The sequence below is a fragment of the Globicephala melas genome, chromosome 14, assembly GCF_963455315.2.
Source record: "Globicephala melas chromosome 14, mGloMel1.2, whole genome shotgun sequence".
NCBI classification, from domain to species: domain Eukaryota; kingdom Metazoa; phylum Chordata; class Mammalia; order Artiodactyla; family Delphinidae; genus Globicephala; species Globicephala melas.
The window spans coordinates 19,459,935-19,481,980 of NC_083327.1; the positions used below are offsets into that span (position 1 = coordinate 19,459,935).

General features: G+C 34.9%; 1 protein-coding gene across 6 annotated transcripts in view; it reads right to left on the reverse strand.

Moving 5' to 3' along the window:
- The window catches only part of SNX14 (sorting nexin 14), a 68,862-nt gene that overhangs the window by 23,209 nt on the left and 23,607 nt on the right, over positions 1-22,046 (reverse strand). For 2 of the 6 annotated variants that reach the window (XM_030859432.2, XM_030859431.2), the window contains exons 7-17: positions 20,682-20,766; positions 15,810-15,966; positions 14,605-14,680; positions 13,403-13,447; positions 13,220-13,300; positions 13,005-13,119; positions 10,414-10,569; positions 9,930-10,054; positions 9,186-9,244; positions 7,800-7,826; positions 5,610-5,742 (exon numbers count right to left, since the gene is read on the reverse strand). In XM_030859432.2, coding sequence (XP_030715292.1) covers positions 5,610-5,742; positions 7,800-7,826; positions 9,186-9,244; positions 9,930-10,054; positions 10,414-10,569; positions 13,005-13,119; positions 13,220-13,300; positions 13,403-13,447; positions 14,605-14,680; positions 15,810-15,966; positions 20,682-20,766 — 1,059 coding nt within the window. The remainder of the gene's footprint in view (positions 1-5,609; positions 5,743-7,799; positions 7,827-9,185; positions 9,245-9,929; positions 10,055-10,413; positions 10,570-13,004; positions 13,120-13,219; positions 13,301-13,402; positions 13,448-14,604; positions 14,681-15,809; positions 15,967-20,681; positions 20,767-22,046) is intronic. The other 4 variants (XM_030859435.2, XM_030859434.2, XM_030859433.2 and 1 more) reach the window with 3 other exon arrangements.

Genomic DNA, 22,046 nt, shown 5'->3' on the forward strand with positions numbered 1-22,046 from the left:
TATCTGATGGTATTATAACACTGTATAGTACTTACTGCACTTACTGTGTGCTGGGCACTGTCCCAAGTGCTTCATATATATCACTTATTACTCCTCACAACACCCATATACAAGCTAGATACTATTATCCCCATTTCACATGTGAGGAAGTTAAATCAAAATAAAATTAAGCAATTTACCCAAGGTCACATAGCAAGGAGGCACTGCTACCAAATGATCACGTCAAGTTGATCCTTTTCTAAAAAAATAAAAATCTTCCAGGTCTCAATTTTGGATCACATACCACTTTAGCCCTGGCAGTGAGACTGGCAATTTCCCTTTCCCATACACTTCCTAAACAAGGCAAAGGAGATTTCCCCGAGGTCCCACAGTTTAGAACTAGCACAGTACCCCCAAATCCTAAGTGGGACTATCTTGGTCTGGTTTAACACCCTAGCCACCTCCTGTCTTTTCTCTTCAGAGTACTAACAATTAGTTTGCCCTCTTACCCTACTTTCCATTATTACTATCTTTGCTTCCAATCAAGAATTTCCAAGACAACCCTTAGAATGGGAGAAAATATTTGCAAATGAAGCAACTGGCAAGGGATTAATCTCCAAAATATACAAACAGCTCATGCAGCTCAATATCAAAAAAATAAATAACCCATTCAAAAAATGGGCAGATCTAAATAGACATTTCTCCAAAGAAGACATACAGATGGCCAAAAAGCACATGAAAAGATGCTCAACATCACTATTACAGAAATGCAAATCAAAACTACAATGAGGTACCACCGCACACCAGAGAGAATGACCATCATCAAAAAATCAACAAACAAGACTTCCCTGGTGGCTCGGTGGCTAAGAATCTGCTTGCCAACGCAGGGGACACAGGTTCGATCCTTGGTCCAGGAAGATCCCACATGCCGTGGAGCAACTAAGCCTGTGTGCCACAACTACTGAGCCTATGCTCTAGAGACCACGAGCCACAACTACTGAAGCCCGCACGCCTAGAGCCTGTGCTCTGCAACAAGAGAAGCCACTGTGGTGAGAAACCCGCACACTGCAACGAAGAGCAGCCCCTGCTTGCTGCAACTAGAGGAAACCCGCACACAGTGACGACCCAATGCAGCCAAAAATAAATTTAAAAATTAAAAAAAAAAATCTACAAACAATAAATGCTGGAAGGGTGTGGAGAAAAGGGAACCCTCCTACGCTGTTGGTAGGAATGTAAATTCGTACAGCCACTATGGAGAACAGTATGGGGGTTCCTTAAAAAACTAAAATTAGAACTACCATATGACCCAGCAATCCCACTCTTAAGCATATACCCAGAGGAAACTATAATTCAAAAAGATACATGCACCCCAATGTTCATTGCAGCACTATTTACAATAGCCAGGACATGGAAGCAACCTAAGTGTCCATCAACAGAGGAATGGATAAAAGAAGATGTGGTACATATATACAATGGAATATTACTCAGCCATAAAAAAGAAAAAATAATGCCATTTGCAACAACGTGGATGGACCCAGAGATTGTCATACTGAGTGAAGTAAGTCAGACACAGAAAGACAAATATCTCATGATATCGCTTATATGTGGAATCTAAAAAAAAAGCATACAAATGAACTTATTTACAAAACAGAAGTAGAGTCACAGATGCAGAAAACAAACTTATGGTTAACGGGGTAAGGTGGGGGGTAAATTGGGAGATAGACTGACGTATACACACTACTATATATAAAATAGATAACTAATAAGAACCTGCTGTATAGCACAGGGAACTCTATTCAACACTATGTAATAGCCTATATGGGAGAAGAATCTAAAAAAAAAAAAAAGAGTGTATATGTGTATATGTATGACTGATTCGCTTTGCTGTACACCTGGAACTAACACAACATTGTAAATCAACTATACTCCATTAAAAATTAAACAAAAAATTATACTTCAATAAAAAATAAGTAAATAAAGACCAATAAAGAATTTCCTTCCTCCTTGGGCCACTACAAAACAGAACAAACTTTCTCAGCTTTTTAAAGATAGCCTCCTGGATTTGCCTGGTGGCGCAGTGGTTAAGAATCCACCTGCCTATGGTACTGGCACAAAAACAGAAAGATAGATCAATGGAACAGGATAGAAAGCCCAGAGATAAACCCATGCACATATAGACACCTTATCTTTGATAAAGGTGGCAGTAATGTACAGTGGAGAAAGGACAGCCTCTTCAATAAGTGGTGCTAGGAAAACTGGACAGGTACATGTAAAAGTATGAGATTAGAACACTCCCTAACACCATACACAAAAATAAGCTCAAAATGGATTAAAGACCTAAATGTAAGGCCAGAAACTATCAAACTCTTAGAGGAAAACATAGGCAGAACACTCTATGACATAAATCACAGCAAGATCCTTTCTGACCCACCTCCTAGAGTAATGGAAATAAAAACAAAAATAAACAAATGGGACCTAATGAAACTTCAAAGCTTTTGCACAGCAAAGGAAACCATAAACAAGACCAAAAGACAACCCTCAGAATGGGAGAAAATATTTGCAAATGAAGCAACCGACAAAGGATTAATCTCCAAAATTTACAAGCAGCTCATGCAGCTCAATAACAAGAAAACAAACAACCCAATCCAAAAATGGGCAGAAGACCTAAATAGACATTTCTCCAAAGAAGATATACAGACTGCCAACAAACACATGAAAGAATGCTCAACATCATTAATCATTAGAGAAATGCAAATCAAAACTACAATGAGATATCATCTCACACCAGTCAGAATGGCCATCATCAAAAAATCTAGAAACAATAAATGCTGGAGAGGGTGTGGAGAAAAGGGAACACTCTTGCACTGCTGGTGGGAATGTGAATTGGTTCAGCCACTATGGAAAAAGTATGGAGGTTCCTTAAAAAACTACAAATAGAACTACCATATGACCCAGCAATCCCACTACTGGGCATATACCCTGAGAAAACCAAAATTCAAAAAGAGTCATGTACCAAAATGTTCATTGCAGCTCTATTTACAATAGCCCGGAGATGGAAACAACCTAAGTGCCCATCATCGGATGAATGGATAAAGAAGATGTGGCACATATATACAATGGAATATTACTCAGCCATAAAAAGAAACGAAATTGAGCTATTTGTAATGAGGTGGATAGACCTAGAGTCTGTCATACAGAGTGAAGTAAGTCAGAAAGAAAAAGACAAATACTGTATGCTAACACATATATATGGAATTTAAGAAAAAAAATGTCATGAAGAACCTAGGGGTAAAGCAGGAATAAAGACGCAGACCTCCTAGAGAACGGACTTGAGGTTATGGGGAGGGGGAAGGGTGAGCTGTGACAGGGTGAGAGAGAGTTATGGGCATATACACACTAACAAACGTAGTAAGGTAGATAGCTAGTGGGAAGCAGCCGCATGGCACAGGGATATTGGCTCGGTGCTTTGTGACAGCCTGGAGGGGTGGGATAGGGAGGGTGGGAGGGAGGGAGACGCAAGAGGGAAGACATATGGGAACATATGTTTATGTATGACTGATTCACTTTGTTATGGAGCAGAAACTAACACACCATTGTAAAGCAATTGTACCCCAATAAAGATGTTAAAAAAAAAAAAGAAAGAAAGAAATAGGTATACCTTTTTTCATACCAAAAAAAAAAAAAAAAAGAATCCACCTGCCAATGCAGGGGACAAGGGTTCGATCCCTGGTCCAGAAGATCCCACATGCCACAGAGCAACTAAGCCCATGTGCCACGACTACTGAGCCTGCACTCTAGAGCCCGCAAGCCACAACTACTGAAGCCCACGCGCCTAGAGCCCGTGCAGACCAAAAAAAAAAAAAAAAGCCTCCTATTCCTGAAGCAAAACTATAGCTTGTATTTCAAGTAATTGGGAAGAACAAAAAAGAAAAAGTACATCTTTCCCCATAAAAATTATGTTTCGAGTTCACAATAACATGGGTAAATGCTTTTGTTATATTAAGTTATATTTAAGTTATATTTTGTTATATTAAGTGGGCAGAGATCAGGATAGCAATCTACATATAGCCTAATTTATGGGGGTGGGAAGGGGAAAGATATTTTTAAAAAACAGAATCACAAGAATGTTAATAGAAGTAGTTATTGGGTGGCAGAATTACCGGTGGTATTTTAAATTTTTTTCTATTTTTCTATAGTATTAAAAAATTGAGATGCTTAAAATCTAAAAACATAAACATTGTTTTTTTTAAAAGACTCCCTCCTCTGGTCTACTGTCTTTCTTCTACCCATACTTTTAAGGAAAATATGGGCATGAAAAGAATGCTGTATTTGGATTATCTAAAAAGAAAAAAAAGGATTAAATAAGTTTTTCTTCCATTAAAATTATTGTGAAGAAGCAATGAATCTTTTTAACAATTTATCAGTGCAAAGGGACAAAGGTTGAAAGGAAGGGGTAAAGAGGAAAAATAGGTTTATTTACTCTTCCCTCCCCACTTCCTTCTTCTTGGTCATTACCAATCCAATCACTAATATTCATCCCTTTTATACCCAGGATAGTAAATTTCTTAAGAGCAAAGTTTAGGTCTTAATCATCTTTTTATCTCCAGTGCTGAGACATTAAAAGGCAAAATGAAGACCCAGGATGTCTGTTCAATAAAGATTTTTTAAACAAATGCAAAGTACAAATGAGATAATATCTGCCTTTATAGAACTCCTTAATTGGTAGGAAAGACAATCATAAACATACTTTCAAATACATAAATTAAATCGTAATTTCAGGGAATTCCCTGGCAGTCCAGTGGTTAGGACTCAGAGCTTTCACTGCCAGGGCCCGGGTTCGATCCCTGGTGGGGGAACTAAGATCCCACAAGTCCTGCTGCGCAGCCAAAAAAAAAAAAAATCGTAATTTCAAACACAACGTGGTACATGTTTTAACATATGATCTAACAGAAGCAAAAAAAGGAGGGAATGTTCAATTCTGCTTGGGGACTCAGGTAGGGGCTTATGGGAAGAAACTAGATTCTGAAAGATAAGTATGAATTTTCTAGGTAAATAAAGGGGGAAAAAAGGCATTTCAAGCAAAACAACATGTGAAAAGACAGAGAAATAAAATAGCATGGAGGGTATAATGTGCTTATAAATCTGGGATCTTGTTAAAATGTAAATTATGATTCAGCAGGTCTAGGATGAAGCCTGAGATTCTGTACTGATAACAAGCTCCCAGGTAATGTTGATGCTGCTGGTCCACAGATCACAGTCTGAATATCAAGGGGTTAGGTCAGACATCGATTAACACAACTCCGTGTGCCTGGCCATGTGGTTAGAAAGAGATAAGATCAGGATATGAAGTAAAAGCTTAATCAAAACGTGGTAAATTGTTTGACTATTTAGCAGTATATCAGTAACAGAAACCATCTGGCCATAGTAAGCAATAACTTAGTGCTCAGGAATTTAAAAAATTAGATTAGCACCATGAAACTATAATGACTAGTGAAAGAATGGGAAACATAAACAAAATCTGAAGTAAGAAGTTAAGATTAAGAAAAGGGAAAATAACAAGCGTAACCAATTTTTTATGCCACATTAAGTCTGAAATTATACATACAACAAACTGAAGAATTTTTACTTACAAAGTCATCTTCACCTTCAGCTAAGCCATAATTAGGCAACATAGCTCCCTCCATTGTGGTGCTCTTGAAGACTCCTTTAATTTTGCTACCTATTCGGCTAATTCCAAATGATTCTCCTCTCTTCTGTGTGCTCCTAAATATTAAACAAAAATGTATCAAGAACACAGTAAATTATTACATTATCACAACGGTCCAGTTTACTGTAAACAATAATAAAAATGGTTGCAAAAAGGGTAAACTGAAGGTATAGCTAAACATAACTTTTTGGAGTTCTCAGTCATAGACTGTCTCAACATCTCTATAGCCAAAAGTGACAGAACATTTAAAGTTTAAATTTGAGGGGATGAATTAATGGGACAATATTTATTAACAAACATTTGAAATTTACCTACTATTTAACCTTAAAACATTAACTGAACTAAAAAGAATAAAAGATGAGAGCCCCCTAGTGGTGCATATTTCTTACTGCCATACATTTTTTGAAATAAATTAAAAATGTGGTTAGACCAACGTTCAAAATAGACTATCCTATTCAAACTGTACTGTACTGCTAAAAAAGCACAGTGTAACAGGAAAAAAACAAAACAAAACAATGACCTTCTCAGTACTTCATTTTTAGATGGAAAAACAAAAAAATTCTGAAAATTTTCTTCAACTTTATAATCATATAAATACTCAAAAGAATGAAGTATAAAATACACCATATATAACTTCAAAATAATAACAAGAAAAAATAAAATGCCAAAGGGAAGGGTTAGCAATGAACATAAAGATAAAAGCAAATGTAGCCTAAGGAAGAAGCTTGCTCTGCCATATATATTAAATAATGGTTTTGTAATTTTTTTCAAAAGTGAATTTCTAAAAGCAACAACAAAAAAAGCAGCAAAAATTTCCTCCCCTACAGCCTACTTATTATTGCCTCATGTTTCAACAAATAAAAACATAACTTTTATCCAATTTAAAACTCACTATGTAATACTGCCCTTACGACAGATGTCCAAAGAAAAATGACCATTTTAAAATTCAAGGAGATTGGTGTTGAAGGCCTAACTTAACGAATAGCTATTATTCCTATAAGAAAACGTATTTATAAAAATAATGCAACAGGGCTTCCCTGGTGGCACAGTGGTTGAGAGTCCGCCTGCCGATGTAGGGGACACGGGTTCGTGCCCCGGTCCGGGAAGATCCCACATGCCGCGGAGTAGCTGGGCCCGTGAGCCATGGCCGCTGAGCCTGCGCGTCCGGAGCCTGTGCTCCGCAACGGGAGAGGCCACAACAGTGAGAGGCCCGCGTACCGCAAAAAAAAAATAAATAAAATAATAATAATAATAATAATGCAACAGTTACAGAAATAAAAGTAAATTGATGAAGTGTCAAATGCACCAGTATATTAGTGATATGTGCATTTTATACATGTTCAAGGAGTAAATCAAACTTATTTTAAAACTGGAAAAACTCTAATAGTAAGTAGTAGTAGTAAAAAGGATACTTAAACTAGAATATTGTTTTACTTAAACAAGCATGCAATTAGTGTTTTTAAAAAATCCAGGATTATAAATATAACTTTCTATGAGAGAAGAAATTTTTCTGAAAAAAAATATGAAAATCTTAACAAAATATTATTAAAATCTCTAGGATCTAGATAGATTATGCTAGTAGACCTAGATTATAAAACAGTTGGGCTTTTTGAAATGACATATTTTTTAAATATTTCACTTGTGATTACACCCAGAAATACTGAAATATTGTACTTCTTGCTTTAAAGAAAGTTCTTTAAACACAAATAATTCTAAAAGAAATTTAGCAAGATCAATAACAACAACAACAAAGAATGAGTCAACAGCCTTAAAAAGCTAAATACTGGATTTTTCACTTTATTTTTATGCTGACATTTTAATTTTCTGATGACATATACAATGCTATTTCAAAAAGGAGACCTCTAGAATAAAAGTAGAGGTTAATCTTAAAAGGATGTCCCAGGGCATTCCCTGGTGGCCTAGTGGTTAGGATTCTAGGCTTTCACTGCCCTGGCCCAGGTTCAATCCCTGGTCCAGGAACTAAGATCCCTCAAGCTGTGCGGCGTGGCCAAAAAAAAAAAAAGGATATCCCAAATACCTGATATAAAGGCAGTAATTGGAGTTAAACAGATAATTTATACAGAAAAGAATCACATGCTGTCTCAAGACTTACCGAAAATCATCCAAACTTAGGCTACTTCTGCAATAACAGACATGTGAAATTACACAAGGAAAAGAGAAAGAGAAAGCCCAGATATTAAACAAGTTTCACTTTAGAACATAAAACAAAATTTAAAAGTTACACAGATGGATAGCATTATGAATAACATGATAAAGGAAAGAGAAACAAACACAATGGCTATTTTGGGGGGGTTGGAATCTGAATTCTAGATCATTTTAAAGAAAGTTTTTAAAAACTCAATATGTCAGGAAATAATTCTGGTTTTTTGCCCTCATTTAGGCAAACCATTTGTTTGATACAGTGGAAAATATTCAGAGACTAAGCCACCAAAAACTTGGCATCGAAAACAAACTTGTATTTTCTAATATGGAATTCATGTCTATATTAGATATAATTGTGCATGCTCCACACATTTTTAGTTTGAGTATTTTTTTAAGTTATGACTTAAACTAAGAAGCAAAGTTAACAAAAGATCCCTAAATATTTTTTAAGTTATGCTTTAAGTATGGAATGAAACAGAAGAGTAGGTTAATATTAATTAACATGCATTAAAATTTTACTTTTTAAATGCAATTAAATAGAATGTAGACATAAAACATATGAATAAACATTTTACATATTTTAAGTCATCTAACAGCAAATCAGCAATGCTACCTTAAATTTTCAATGAAAGAATGTTAAGAAAGGCTTTTACTTATTCTATTGATATATAGGTAAATCAATCAAGTATCACAGAAGCAGAGTCCTGACAAGACTGATAGCTAACGTTAAGAGTCAGGTCAATATAAAGAAAAACTAAAGACTATAAGCAGTACCCAGAATGAAAACAACCCATATTTTCTTCCTATTAATTTTATATTCTAAAGCCAGCAAATTAGTGCCTTCATATGTTGAAGACAACTAGGTGTTCACCAAGTGGCAAAGACAGCTTTCCATCTCTGAGGTTATGACTCTGACTTACACTTAGCTACTCAGCAGGCTAATAAGGTAAAAGAACCACTTCCTCTTTCGCAGTCCTATACAGGAGTTTCACTAAAATTAATAAATGGGAAAAAAACAAACTACTCTCTAAAGCTGAGTTATCTGTGGATTTCAATTATGCATGCAGTCCATAGTCTCCAATAAAGCAGGTGATCAAGCAATAATAATTATGAGATTAACAAGGCAATGGTGTACATATCTTGTTAAATTTTTCTGAAAGAATGTCAGGCATTTTCACATTACTATATGTAGTATAGCTCTACAATTCCTTAGTAATCCTGTCTACTTATGTAGCAAGGAAACCAGATTAATAAAGCTAATGATGTTATCACAGAATGATTAGCGTCAACAAGAACCAAAAAAAAGAAAAACATATATATGATTGAATATACCTACCTGTTGAGTTTTGAATTGCGTGTTGGTGATTCTGCACCTCTTAAAAGTTGTCTGAAATACTTAAAAAATAATTATGATTTATTAAACCAATATTTGATATTGAAACTTGCTACTTCACCTTACTGACTTGAGCTTAAAGGAAACATTACTTAAATCAAGTGAATACAACCACAGTCAAACAGAGTAAGGATTAAGATATTGCAAATGGAGGTATTCAAGCCACTTGACTTCTACAAGTCTGTAAATAACGTATATACAAGAAGAAAGGGGGACTTCCCTGGTGGTCCAGCGGTTAAGACTCTGTGTTCCCAATGCAGGGGACCCGGGTTCGATCCCTGATCAGGGAACTAGATCCTGCATGCTGCAACTAAAGATCGTGCGTGCCGCAACTAAGACCCAGCTCAGCCAAATAAATAAATAAATAAATATTTTAAAAAGAAGAAGAATGGGGTTTCTGCATCACCACTACAAAGCCACTCAGGCATATGGCAAATCAGATAGACCAATTTGGTTGCAATCTTCTAGTCACATATATACAAACGTGGTTTTGGTATTAAGAATTGTTGTTATAACCAACTTCTAATCTCCATTAACTTATGTAGTGGAAAATAGTATTCATTTTCTTAATTAACCATGTTTTATTTTCCTGTTTATTTTGTTATTTGCATTACTCATGTAACGTTATCAAAGCCACTAATAAATTTTGAGGAAAAATCTTCAAACAAGATTAATATTTTGACTAACCTCATCACTGTGGCAAAACATAGGAGTAAACACATTTTCCAAGAGAGAAAGTACATGTTCATATGCTTCAAAAAGACATCTCATAGTCTGAAGTTTCACAACATCTATATATGGGCCTTCAGCAACTGTTAAAAAAATTATATTGCAAAAATTGTTTATGAAAAGCACAAATACATTATATATTAGTTTAAAGTTCATTACAGTGAAAAGAGCATACAAACAATACTAAGACTGTTTTGCAGAAAATCCACTGTAAGGTACAGATCACACTAGAGAGGAATTAGAACAACCAAGCTCCAGTTCTGGCAAGTATTAGTTATGTGAATTGTGAATAAGTTTCTTCATCAAAGCTTTCATCTTGTTAGTAAAATAGGATAATGCCTGCCTGTGTATCTCACACAGCTGTTGCAATAAGCAGGGAATACAAGAGAAAACTCTGAAAAGAGTAAAAGAGCTACAGAATTCATCCTCATCTTTTACTTACTTTTTTGAATCTCTTCTACAATGAAGGGATCAAATCGAATTTTGTCAATACTTTCATCCAAACAATATGTTTTATAAATCTTTTGCAACTCTTCATGAAGAGACAGCATTTCATCATTTGATAACTCTGGTCGCAAAATTCTGTCATTGAATTCCTCTAGCAAATTCAGAAAGAATAAAAAAAAAGAATTATTTTCATAGAATAAAACTACTCAATGAAAACTTCATGTTCCCACTCTAATTGTGATCAATATTAAAAGCAGCAAATATAAGCAATCTACTCATCATTTTAAGATTTTTAAAAAGATTTAATTGGGAGTAAAACAACTGCTGAGATGAAAGAGAAGCTCAATCAAATATTTTATATACGAATATAAAATGCATAAATATTTCCATAGCAATACAAATTTTCTAAAATTTAGAATAATAAACACACTTGTAAAATTCTGTTTAAAGAACATATTGGATTAATTTCTTATACCAAGGGTCTTTAATATTTTGAAATTTGATTCCCTAAATAACAGTGAAAACTAAGGCTTTTTTTAGTCCCAATGTTTTTAAACAATATTTCTGTCCATCATGGAGGCTGTAGACTAGTGATGGAGCTCAGAGTCTGAACAAATCAATCTTTTTTTCCTAAAATGTGAAAGAACAGCATTGGGAAAGCCAAAATATTGACTACCATTTTTTTTTTTTTTTTTTTTTTTGCGGTACGCGGACCTCTCACTGTTGTGGCCTCTCCCGTTGCGGAGCACAGGCTCTGGACGCGCAGGCTCAGCGGCCATGGCTCACGGGCCCAGCCGCTCCACGGCATGTGGAATCCTCCCGGACCAGGGCAAGAACCCGTGTCCCCTGCATCGGCAGGCGGACTCTCAACTACTGCGCCACCAGGGAAGTCCTTGACTGCCCTTTTTTTTTTTTTTTTACTACAAGAGGTAATATGGAAGCTTACCCCTTAATTCTTAATTATCCAAACTGAAACCCAGTGAGGTAAGGAAGGAGTTTTTAAAAAAAGAAAAAACTGGAAGAGAACATATAAGATCTTTGGGATGATAGCAAATTCATATAATTGGAGTCTCAAAAAGAAAGGAGAGAGAAAATAAGGCAGAATACTTGAAGAGGTAACAGCCAAGAATTTTCAAAAATGATGAAAAACACCAACATTCAAGTAAAATTCGAGCAGAATAAATTTTTTTTAAACTACACATTACAGTCAAATTGCTGAAACCCCCAAAGAGAAAACTGAAAAACCAATCAGGGAGAAAAGGGACATACATACAGGAGAACAAACATAAGAATGGAAGTTAATTTCTCCTGAGAAACAATGGTGCTGTTCAAAAGGTAATGGAAGAATGATTTAGAATTAGAATGTTGAATGAAAAAAACCCATCAACCTAAAATTTTATATTTGGTAAAAATATCCTTTTAAAATGAATATAAAATAACATCTTTTCAGACAAAAGTTAAGAGAATTTACCCCCAGCTGAATGGTACTATAAGAAATGCAAAAAAAAAAAAAAAAAAAAAAAAGTACTTCAGCAGAAGGAAAATGATATAGAAACCGGTTCTGCAGAAAAAAATAAAGACCACCAGAAAAGTAAATATGCCAATAACTATCGGGGCCAAAATATGTGTGTGTGTGTGCACGTGTGTGTGTAAGAATGTGCACAGCAGCTTTATTCAGAATAGCCCAAAAGTGGAAGCAGTCCAGATAGCCATCTACAAGGAGAATGAATAAAGAAAGAGTGATATCCTCATACAAAAGAATACTACACATAGCAATAAAAAAGAGCAAACCACTCATCTACACAACACCATGATTCAATCTTAAAAAGCACTATCCTCAATCAATGAAGCCAGGCACAAAAGAGTACATACTATGAGATTCCATTTATATAAGGAAACTGTACAGGCAAAATTAATCTGTGGTGAGAGAAATGAGATCAGTGATTGCTTTGGAAGGAGTGGGAGCAGGGGTGGATCGTTTGGGAAGGGCCCTAAGGGAACTTTCTAGGGTGATGGAAATGGTCTTTATCTCAATAAAGGTGTAGGTTTGTAGGTTATAAAGAGTGCAGATTTGTCAAAACTGATTAAACTGTATATTTAAGTTCTATGAGTTTCACTGTAAATTATACCTCAATTTTTAAAAAGCTATATTTAAAAAAGAAATTAGGTACATTAAAAAATTAGTCTGCTCACAGAGTCCACACAGTGTCTCTAAATCTAATAATGTAAAACGTTATAGAACTTCTAGCCAAAATAAAACATTTTTGTATTTGATTATTGAATCAAAATAATCCTTAATAAAAACTGTGACAAAGTGCTAATGACTGGGTCTTTAACATATTTTCATTATTCTGAATTTTTGGCAGTTATTTTTCTGCTAAGAGGATTTGGTTGAAGTCAGTTACAGATTATGTTCCAATGTGGAAAGGAGTTGACACTTGAGAGAGAACTCACAGGTACTCTTAGAGTATCTAGCAAATGAAATTTAGTACAATAACAGATGACAGCTACAACATCTGATCTAAACAGTCAAACATATGACAAAGTTTAACAATGACTTTTGTAAAGTACACAGATAAGCCTCACCCACAGTCAGACAAATTTGCAACACGTGCACTGCTCCTTCTTGTTTCAGAAAGTTCATAAACCGAAATAAGAGATCTTGTTGCTCTCTGATTTGCTTCAATTCTAACTTCAGCACCTTGATACAACATGGGAGAAAGAGTAAGTTAGAGCTATGTAAATACATGATAAAATTGTTTATATCAAAAGTAATATAAGTTATTGCCGAAAATACTTACAGATGGTTTTTTATTTCTAGGTTCTGCAAATTTCTGCAAGAATGGAACCAAAGGGGAAGGTGGTTCAGTTGCTTTTTCAGGCTTTGAAGAAAGAATTAATTCAGTAACATGTCATTTGATTTTACAGATGTGAATCAAAACTCAATGCAATCTGAAGTACTTTCTAACACGTTCAATACTCACTGGACTGTCATCTATGAAGATGATAAGCAAATGATTCACAGTATCCTAATGGAAAATAATAAACAAGGATCAAAATAAATCCATTACCGCGTTCTGCCCAGAATTCTCAAAGCTTTTATCATATTATGAAAGTTTCTGGAAAAATGAAGAAACAAATGGAGCAGTGGCAAAGCATCTGCACTTATGTAATACAGAGGGGCTTTTTAAAAATCTACAATACAGGGTTCTTCGGACTTCCCTGGTGGTCCAGTGGTAAAGAATCCACCTTCCAATGCAGGGGACACGGGTTCAATCCCTGGTCCGGGAAGATCCCACATGCCACAGGGCAACTAAGCCCATGCACCACAACTACTGAGCTCAACCACCACAACTAGAGAGCCTGCATACCACAAACTACAGAGCCCACACGCCCTGGAGCCTGCGCGCCACCACTAAAGAGAGAAAACTCACATGCCACAACCAGAGAGAAGCCCACGCACCACAATGAAGAGCCCATGCAGCACAACGAAAGATCCCACATGCCTCAACAAAGATCCCACGTGCCGCAACTAAGACCCAATGCAGCCAAAAATAAATAAAATAAATAAATAATAAATAAATCTTAAAAACAAAATCTACGATACAGGGTTCTCAACTTTTGTGAAAATGGGAAAAGAAAAGTTATTTTGACTTTGGCATTCAAAACATTTATCAATTATCCCTATTTCTTCAAAATCTTACTGGATCAAAAGTAAAAGCAGCCCAAGTATCCATCAATAGATGAATGCATAAGCAAAATGTAACATATACCTAAAATGAAATATTACTCAGCCTTGAAAAGGAAGGGAATTCTGATATATGCTACAATGCAGGTGAACACTGAGGAGATTATGCTAAGTAAAATAAGCCAAATACTGCAAATACTGCATCATTCTACTAATATGTGGTAACTAGAGTAGTCAAATTCATAGAGACAGAAAGTACAATCAGGAAGTAGAGTTGCCAGGGGCCAGGAGGAATAGAGAATTACTGTTTACATGGGTACAGAGTTTCAGTTTTACAAGATAAAAAGAGTTCTGGAGATAAGTAATGGTGGTGGTTGCTCAACAATATAAATGTATTTAATACCACTGAACTGTACACAGAAAAACATTTAAGATGGTAAATTTTATATTTTATGTATCTTATCACAATTAAAGAAAAAAATGTTTTTTACGTCTTACTGGATCAGCTAGGAAATCCAAAGAAGGGAGGAACACTGAACCAGAGAGAATCTCTCTTAAAAGTAAGGTCAGGGATCTGGAAAAAGGAACAATATTGTACATATTTAGTGATTTACATCAGTTCTTACCTGGGAACCTTGTTATTATGCAGACTATGATCAGTAGGTCTGGGGATGCCCTGAGATTCCGCCACCTCTAACAAGCCCCCAAGTAACGCTCATGCTACTGGTTCACAGACCGCACCCAGAGCCCTTAACTGGCTAAAAGAGAATACTACTGAAGAGGAAGAAAGCATTTCCTCAGCAGGAGGAACCTGAGTGAGCATTAGAAAAACACCACCTCAAATATGAAAATTTTACATATAATAAATTAATATGTAAAACCTAATACCTGTAACAGTATAATTTTTATAATTAATTTAAATTATTATAAAACAATTTGTTTAAAGTAAAAACATTTTAATTAAAATATTTAAAATATTTTTTAAATTTAATTAAAAATTTTAAAGACAATAAAGTAATATTTAAAGTACATCACTAAAAATAAGCCATGGTTGTATGTATTGTACAGCACAGGGAAATATAGCCATTATTTTGTAATAACTCTAAATGGAGTATAATCTATAAAAATATTGAATTACTAAGTTGTACACCTGAAACTAATTTAACGTTATAAATTATACTTCAATTTAAATAAATAAAAATAAGCTATGGTCTTTTTCTCTAAGGATTATTAGGATAAGAGTAAAGAGGTAACTTTATGGAATAATCTAAACGTGCTCTTTCGGAAATAAGGGAGGCTGGACTAAACGACCTCTAACTATACTTCCCAGGTGAATACCTTAAAACCCAAACTTGTCTGTATAATTTGTTCAAAGTGTTTCTGCCAGTGAATCATAATATGCATGTCTTTTAAAAGGAACACCAAGGAAGTAATAAAGTATAATGATCTCAAGTAAGACAATTAATTTTTTACATTTGTCTTTGATTTCCTACGATCAATTTCCAAGAAAAAATTCTTAGCAACACAATACATCATGAATGCTTAGTACCTAAAATGGCATTTTAAGACCTGATAAATTATATTTCTTAAATGAAAAATTATATCATAGCCTAATCTCAAGTTTTAGTGTATTCCTATTATGATCAAGAATAGCAATATACATACGGTATGGTATGCTATGACATTTTCTAGTCTATTTATACCTGCAGTCTGTTGCTTTCGGAGGCAAAATATAAGGAAAAAGTAGTTCAGTAAGTTTCCTTAAATAATGTAATTCATCTCTTCGACTCCTCAAAGCCACATGAAGCTCCGGACCATATTCTTCTAAAGCAGCTTGCTGTAAAAACTCTGTATTTTCTACTATAAATAGAGATAAAAAATAAATATTGGAAGAAGTTAACAATGTTAAATAACTTCAGCCATTTCCACTAACAAATACAAATTAATTTAACATAGCCATTCCTTTCTTAGCCTTCCTTTCTTTCCAATATGTATTCTACTGGGAAATTTTTCACAAAAAGGATATAAAGAAAATAAGTTTCCTCTTTGCTGGAAGTTTTTTAATTATTCAAAATTAATTGATAAAAAAGCCTTTCACCCTTGGTAAACAAAACTTTAAACTCAGGTCATTACAAAGTATATTAAAGAAAAGCAAATTGCTTAAAGTGGAAAAAACTAAAGAAAACATCTTCTAGCACACACAAAGCTTTTGTTATCAAACGTTACATTCTGTTCATCCCCTGCAAATATTTTAAAAATCCCTCTTAGGGCTTCCCTGGTAGCACAGTGGTTGGGAGTCCGCCTGCCGATGCAGGGGACATGGGTTCGTGCCCCGGTCCGGGAAGATCCCACATGCCACGGAGCGGCTGGGCCCGTGAGCCATGGCCACTGAGCCTGCGTGTCCGGAGCCTGTGCTCCGCAGCGGGAGAGGCCACAACAGTGAGAGACCCGCGTACGGCAAAAAACAAAACAAAACAAAACAAAAAACAAACAAACAAAAATCCCTCTTAAAGTTCTAGTCAAAATCATTCAGGTAACCCTTTGAAGAAATTAGAGTATAGAAACTGGCTTCCTTGGTTCAGTTCTGCATCTTCTGCCCACAGTACAGGACACAAAAGGTACAGAACTGTATATGGTGGAAGTCCATGAAGTTAGATTACTTAATAAACATTAACTGATGATAAAAGTTACACTAACAAAAAGTTTTCTTAAAAGGCCAAACACTAAACTAATACTTTAAAAAGGAGCAGGAGAAAAACAAGTCATGCTTTCTCCCCTATTTGCATTCTGAGCCAAGTTTTAAAATCATGGAGTCTGTGAAGGGAATCTTAACCCTAATTCAAATGGCATTTATTTTTTACAATTTATTTCTATTTTCATTGACAGAATGCAAGCATATTTACCAAAGAAAAGCCAAAACATACATTCTAATGGTGTAAGAACTAAGAAAGTAAATAAAGGCTACCTGTGCCAGAGGTATAAAAGAAGGACTGGCAAACAAGGACATAGTTTTTATAAGAATGTACTTTATTTTATCATTATACAATTGTTTACCATGCATTTTGCCCCAAGAATTTGGGGTACAGGTCTTTTAAAAATTTATATCATGAGCAGGGATTTAAAATAAGAAGACTAAGTTCTGCTAAATCCCAATTCTACTTCTTTATTAACTGATGATGTTAAATGATATAATCCCTTTGAGTCTCAGTTTCCACCTCAGTAAACAGTCATTAAATAGTTAACACTGAAAAAGCTGCCATGCAAAATGCACAAGTAATTATAATATCTGGTGCAATTAAGCATTCACACATAATATATAGATGCTGAAAAACGGGGCATGGATTAATCCCCACTAATCACCAGTATATCTCCTGTCTAATTAGTGGGCAGTTTTCAGACCACAAAAGGAAAAGTCCCCAGAATCCACAACAAAGAGATAACTTCAGGGTGAAAGACTGATATAAGATCCTTCAATTACTACTGAATTTAAATTAAACCAATGCTTCTAATGTATATATTTTCAACATTTCTAAGGGTGATAGAAGGACTTACATAGAAAACTTCTTTGTAATTCCTACTCTCAAGAGGCAGGTTAAGGAGAGAACACCAAGAAAGTAAAAATGAATATGTATAAAGAGCTGAACCTTTAATTTCCTGAATATACACAATTGTGGAGCCAAAGAATTTAGAAAACAAATTCATGCATGAAAGAGAAGAAAAATCAAAAACCTGAAAACCTTTTTTACAAGTCTAATTCACTGTTATAATATTTAGAACACCAGGACCTTTGGATAAAATGCAGTTCTTCTAATCCTCTGGCCTTTTAATTCTATGGAATTCATTAATTACAATGTCATTAATGAATCCAATCTAGCATTTTATGCTGATTTTGTAATTGAGGACCATTTTTTGCATGAATAGTAGCAATTTAGCAACCCCTCTCTTGCAAAGACTCAAGGATAAATTTCAGTCAAACTGGTCTATATATATGACAGCACTTTCACAGAAACAAAATAACTTGGATATTTTATTAAACTGATCAATTGAAAAATAAAAATAGGGCTTCCCTGGTGGCGCAGTGGTTGAGAGTCCGCCTGCCGATGCAGGGGACACGGGTTCGTGCCCTGGTCCGGGAAGATCCCACATGCCGCGGAGCGGCTGGGCCCGTGAGCCATGGCCACTGAGCCTGCGCATCCAGAGCCTGTGCTCCGCAACGGGAGAGGCCGCAACAGTGAGAGGCCCGTGTACCACAAAAATAAAAATAAATAAAAATAAAAGACTCAATTTACTCATATCCTGAGTTCAAAGTGTTTGTCTTTACAACAAAATTAAGACCATATTAAAAATAATTTTCCCACACAAAATCCTGCACATAAATATTTATAGCAGCTTTATTCATAATTGCCAAAATTTAGAAGCAACCAAGATATCCTTCAAAAGATGAATGGATAAACAAACTGTGGTACATCTGTACAATGGAATATAATTGAGCAATAAAAAGAAATGAGCTATCAACTCCACAAAAAGACATGGAGGAGCCTTAAATGATAGTTCTAAATGAAAGAAAAGGCTACAGTCTGAAAAGGCTACAGTATGATTCCAACTCTATGACATCTGGAAAAGGCAAAGCTGTAGAAAGAGTAAAAAGATCAGTGGTTGCTAGGGGTTCATGAAGGAAGGAGGGAGGGATAAATAGGTGAAACACAGGGGGCGGGGGGGGGCAGTGAAACTATTCAGTATGATGTTGTGTTGATGGATACATGGCATTAAGCATTTGTCAGAATCCACAGAATGTACAATATGAAGAGTAAAACCCTAATAAAAACTATGGGGCTTCCCTGGTGGCACAGTGGTTGAGAGTCCGCCTGCCAATGCAGAGGACACGGGTTCGTGCCCCAGTCTGGCAGGATCCCACATGCCGTGGAGAGGCTGGGCCCATGAGCCATGGCCACTGAGCCTGCGCGTCCGGAGCCTGTGCTCCGCAACGGGAGAGGCCCGCGTACCACAAAAAAAACAAAAAAAAACTATGGACTTTAGTTAATAATAATGTCTCAGTACTGGCATATCAATTGTAACAAATGTACCAACCAATGCAAGGTGTTAATAATAGGGAAGGGGGGAAATATATGGGAACTCTCTATAATTTCTGCTCAGTTTTTCTGTAAACTTAAAACTGCTCTAAAAAGTAAAGTTTACTAATAAAAAAAAAAACACTTTTCTATATTTTTTTCTGACAGTACAGTAGCCTTAACAAAATGGCTACAACAAAGTTACTATCTTCTGGTGTGTTTTTGCCAGTGACAGGACAATTATTTTAAAAGTTAATTTTTTTAATTTAACAATTAAGTTATACATATTTAAACTCTTCCACTTTTTATGTTGAAGGTAAAACTTGAATTGTTATAATATTATAAGATGAACACAGAAAAATTTTTAAATGTAATTTGAAATGCTTCTCATACCTGAGGAATTATTCATACCAAAGGACAAATAAACTAATAATTTAACTACCACTCTACAAGTTCCCCAAATATACTGTGATTATACAAACTGATATTATGAGGGAGGGAAAATTGGTTCCATGCTCAAATGAGTTTGGGATGTGCTGGGTTAAAAAAAGTTAAAGTTATTTCTTTGCTGCAGGAATACTGAGATATTTTGGAATGCTAGTACTTACTGGGTATTTCCAGAAGAGGAATACAATACATAGTAATTACCAGAAAATATAACCATGATACTTCTTCTACATAGTCATCTACATAGAGTAGTATTCTGCAGAACATACTTGGGGAAGCACTGACAAAGAAGAATACCAAATGCAGATACAAGGAAGATCTCAGTTTCACAAAGAACTAAGTACAGAGCATATAAGTAATTTTGTTTAAAAGGTATATTTCAGCTTGATCTAAGAGCAAGAAAAGCCCCCAAATGAAGGTTTCATCCAATCAGCAAACGTTTGGTGAATGTATGCTATGTGTACATCATGACAGTATAAAGGCCAGGATACACATAAGAAACTGCAAACAGGTCATCCTGGCTAAAGTATCATACATAGTGAAGGACAAGAGTAGATCAAAATACTTGACTAAATAGGAAAGGGTTTAAAATATAGGACAGTTTTGACTCTGTAGCACTCGCTAATTTTTTTTTTTTTTAAGTAGGCAGGTAACAGAATTGTGGCATTGTGAAATTAACATAGTAGCAATAAATAGGATAGGCTTCATCAAAACTGTTGAAATCATTAAGAAAAAAGGAGGGAAGAGATGTGAAAGACACCACAGAGGAGGTAATGAAGTCAACAGACTACCATGCAAAAAAAGACAAGATTCATCAATAATATAACTAAAGATTATCCGAGTGTACCTTAATTTTCATAGACTCTTGAGTTCTCAAAATCACTTATATGTTAACAAATTACTGAAAGAGATTTCCGTTTAAACTAATACTTTCACAGCATCTGTGAATATATCACTTAATTTATCAGTACTCAGACTTAGATATTTAAAGTGAAAGCTGGTATATAAAAACAAACTCAAACTTTGTAGCAGTGTAAGAAACATAAAACTTTGTATTACCTTTCTGACTGGCTTTAACGATCACTTCTATATGCTTCATTGCTGCTTTTAATAGTTTCTTGGTGATAATAGATGGAATATCCACCTAGAAAAATTCAACATTAAAATAAAACTTTTAAAATAATTACCACTAAGTTACAATGGCAGGAACAATGTATTTAAGGTATTGGAACATATGATCTTAAAAATCAGTGGTATTATTGGGAATCTTTCAAAAATATAATTTAAAAGCACTTTACATTCTTGGATCATACTAACTGTAAATTTAGACCGTTTTACTACAACAGTAATGAAAATACACCTTCATATGCATACCCTATACACTAAATTTTTCTCACAAAATAGCATCTTTATTCTTGACTTATTTCTTTAATGTGTTCATTCTAAATGCATTCAAGAAAAAAATCTCAAGTAACTTTATCATCCCTTTGAGGTTATAAACTTGTGTTTACTAAGGTCACTTGAAAATAAACTTTTCATTCAGCTCACAAGGTAAATCCTGGTTTCAAGATATATGGAAGCATTCTATTTTGGAATAAAATTAAGTTTCATCATTCCCCACAGGTATTGTTCAACTTAAAGGCTGGAAACTGTAATGACTATGGTAGGTTAGTAAGAGAGGACTGGGGGCTTACAAGTACACACATAAAAGAGACATAAGATAAAATAACTAAAAAAAAAAAAAAAAAAAAACCCTGCAAATTAAGTAAATCACCACCAAAAAGCATGTTTATTGGAGTTCAACAGGCTTAGCTTCCATCACAAAGCTCAACACATCATATTCTCCCTTTATCAAAGGCATGAGAAAACTGCATCACAATAGTGTTGTTTTGTGTTAACTTTTCAGTTCTTTTTAAATTCCTCATTAAGAAAGAGGAAAAACGTCACAAGCTGATAAATCTAGTAAGTGTAATGGATCATAATCCCCCAAATTTTAGTGATTTACTAGTAAAACCCAGAGCAGATTACAGATATCTTTTGGCTGTATAAGATCAAACATGTTCAATAAGAGGGGATGTTTTTGCTAGTAGCACACCTTTTTGCAAAATAACATTACTCTTCATTTATCCCTGCTCTCTTGGTACTCAGTGATTATAAATTAGTCTCATATATATATTTATCAAATAAACAAGATGTTTTCATTTTTAAATATTTTATGGAATCTTGTCTTCTGAGAATACGCACGAAAATTTTCCCTTGTAAGTTCCATTTTAGAGACTTCAGATCAAAATCAAAATGATAAAATAGTGAGTTTGTCACTAAACTTTGATTAAAAAAAGAAAAAAAAAAAAACCACTGTGGACCTTAAATGATTGTTTTCATTATCCCCAAACTCCCAATTTACATTAGTCAGGCCATGTTATC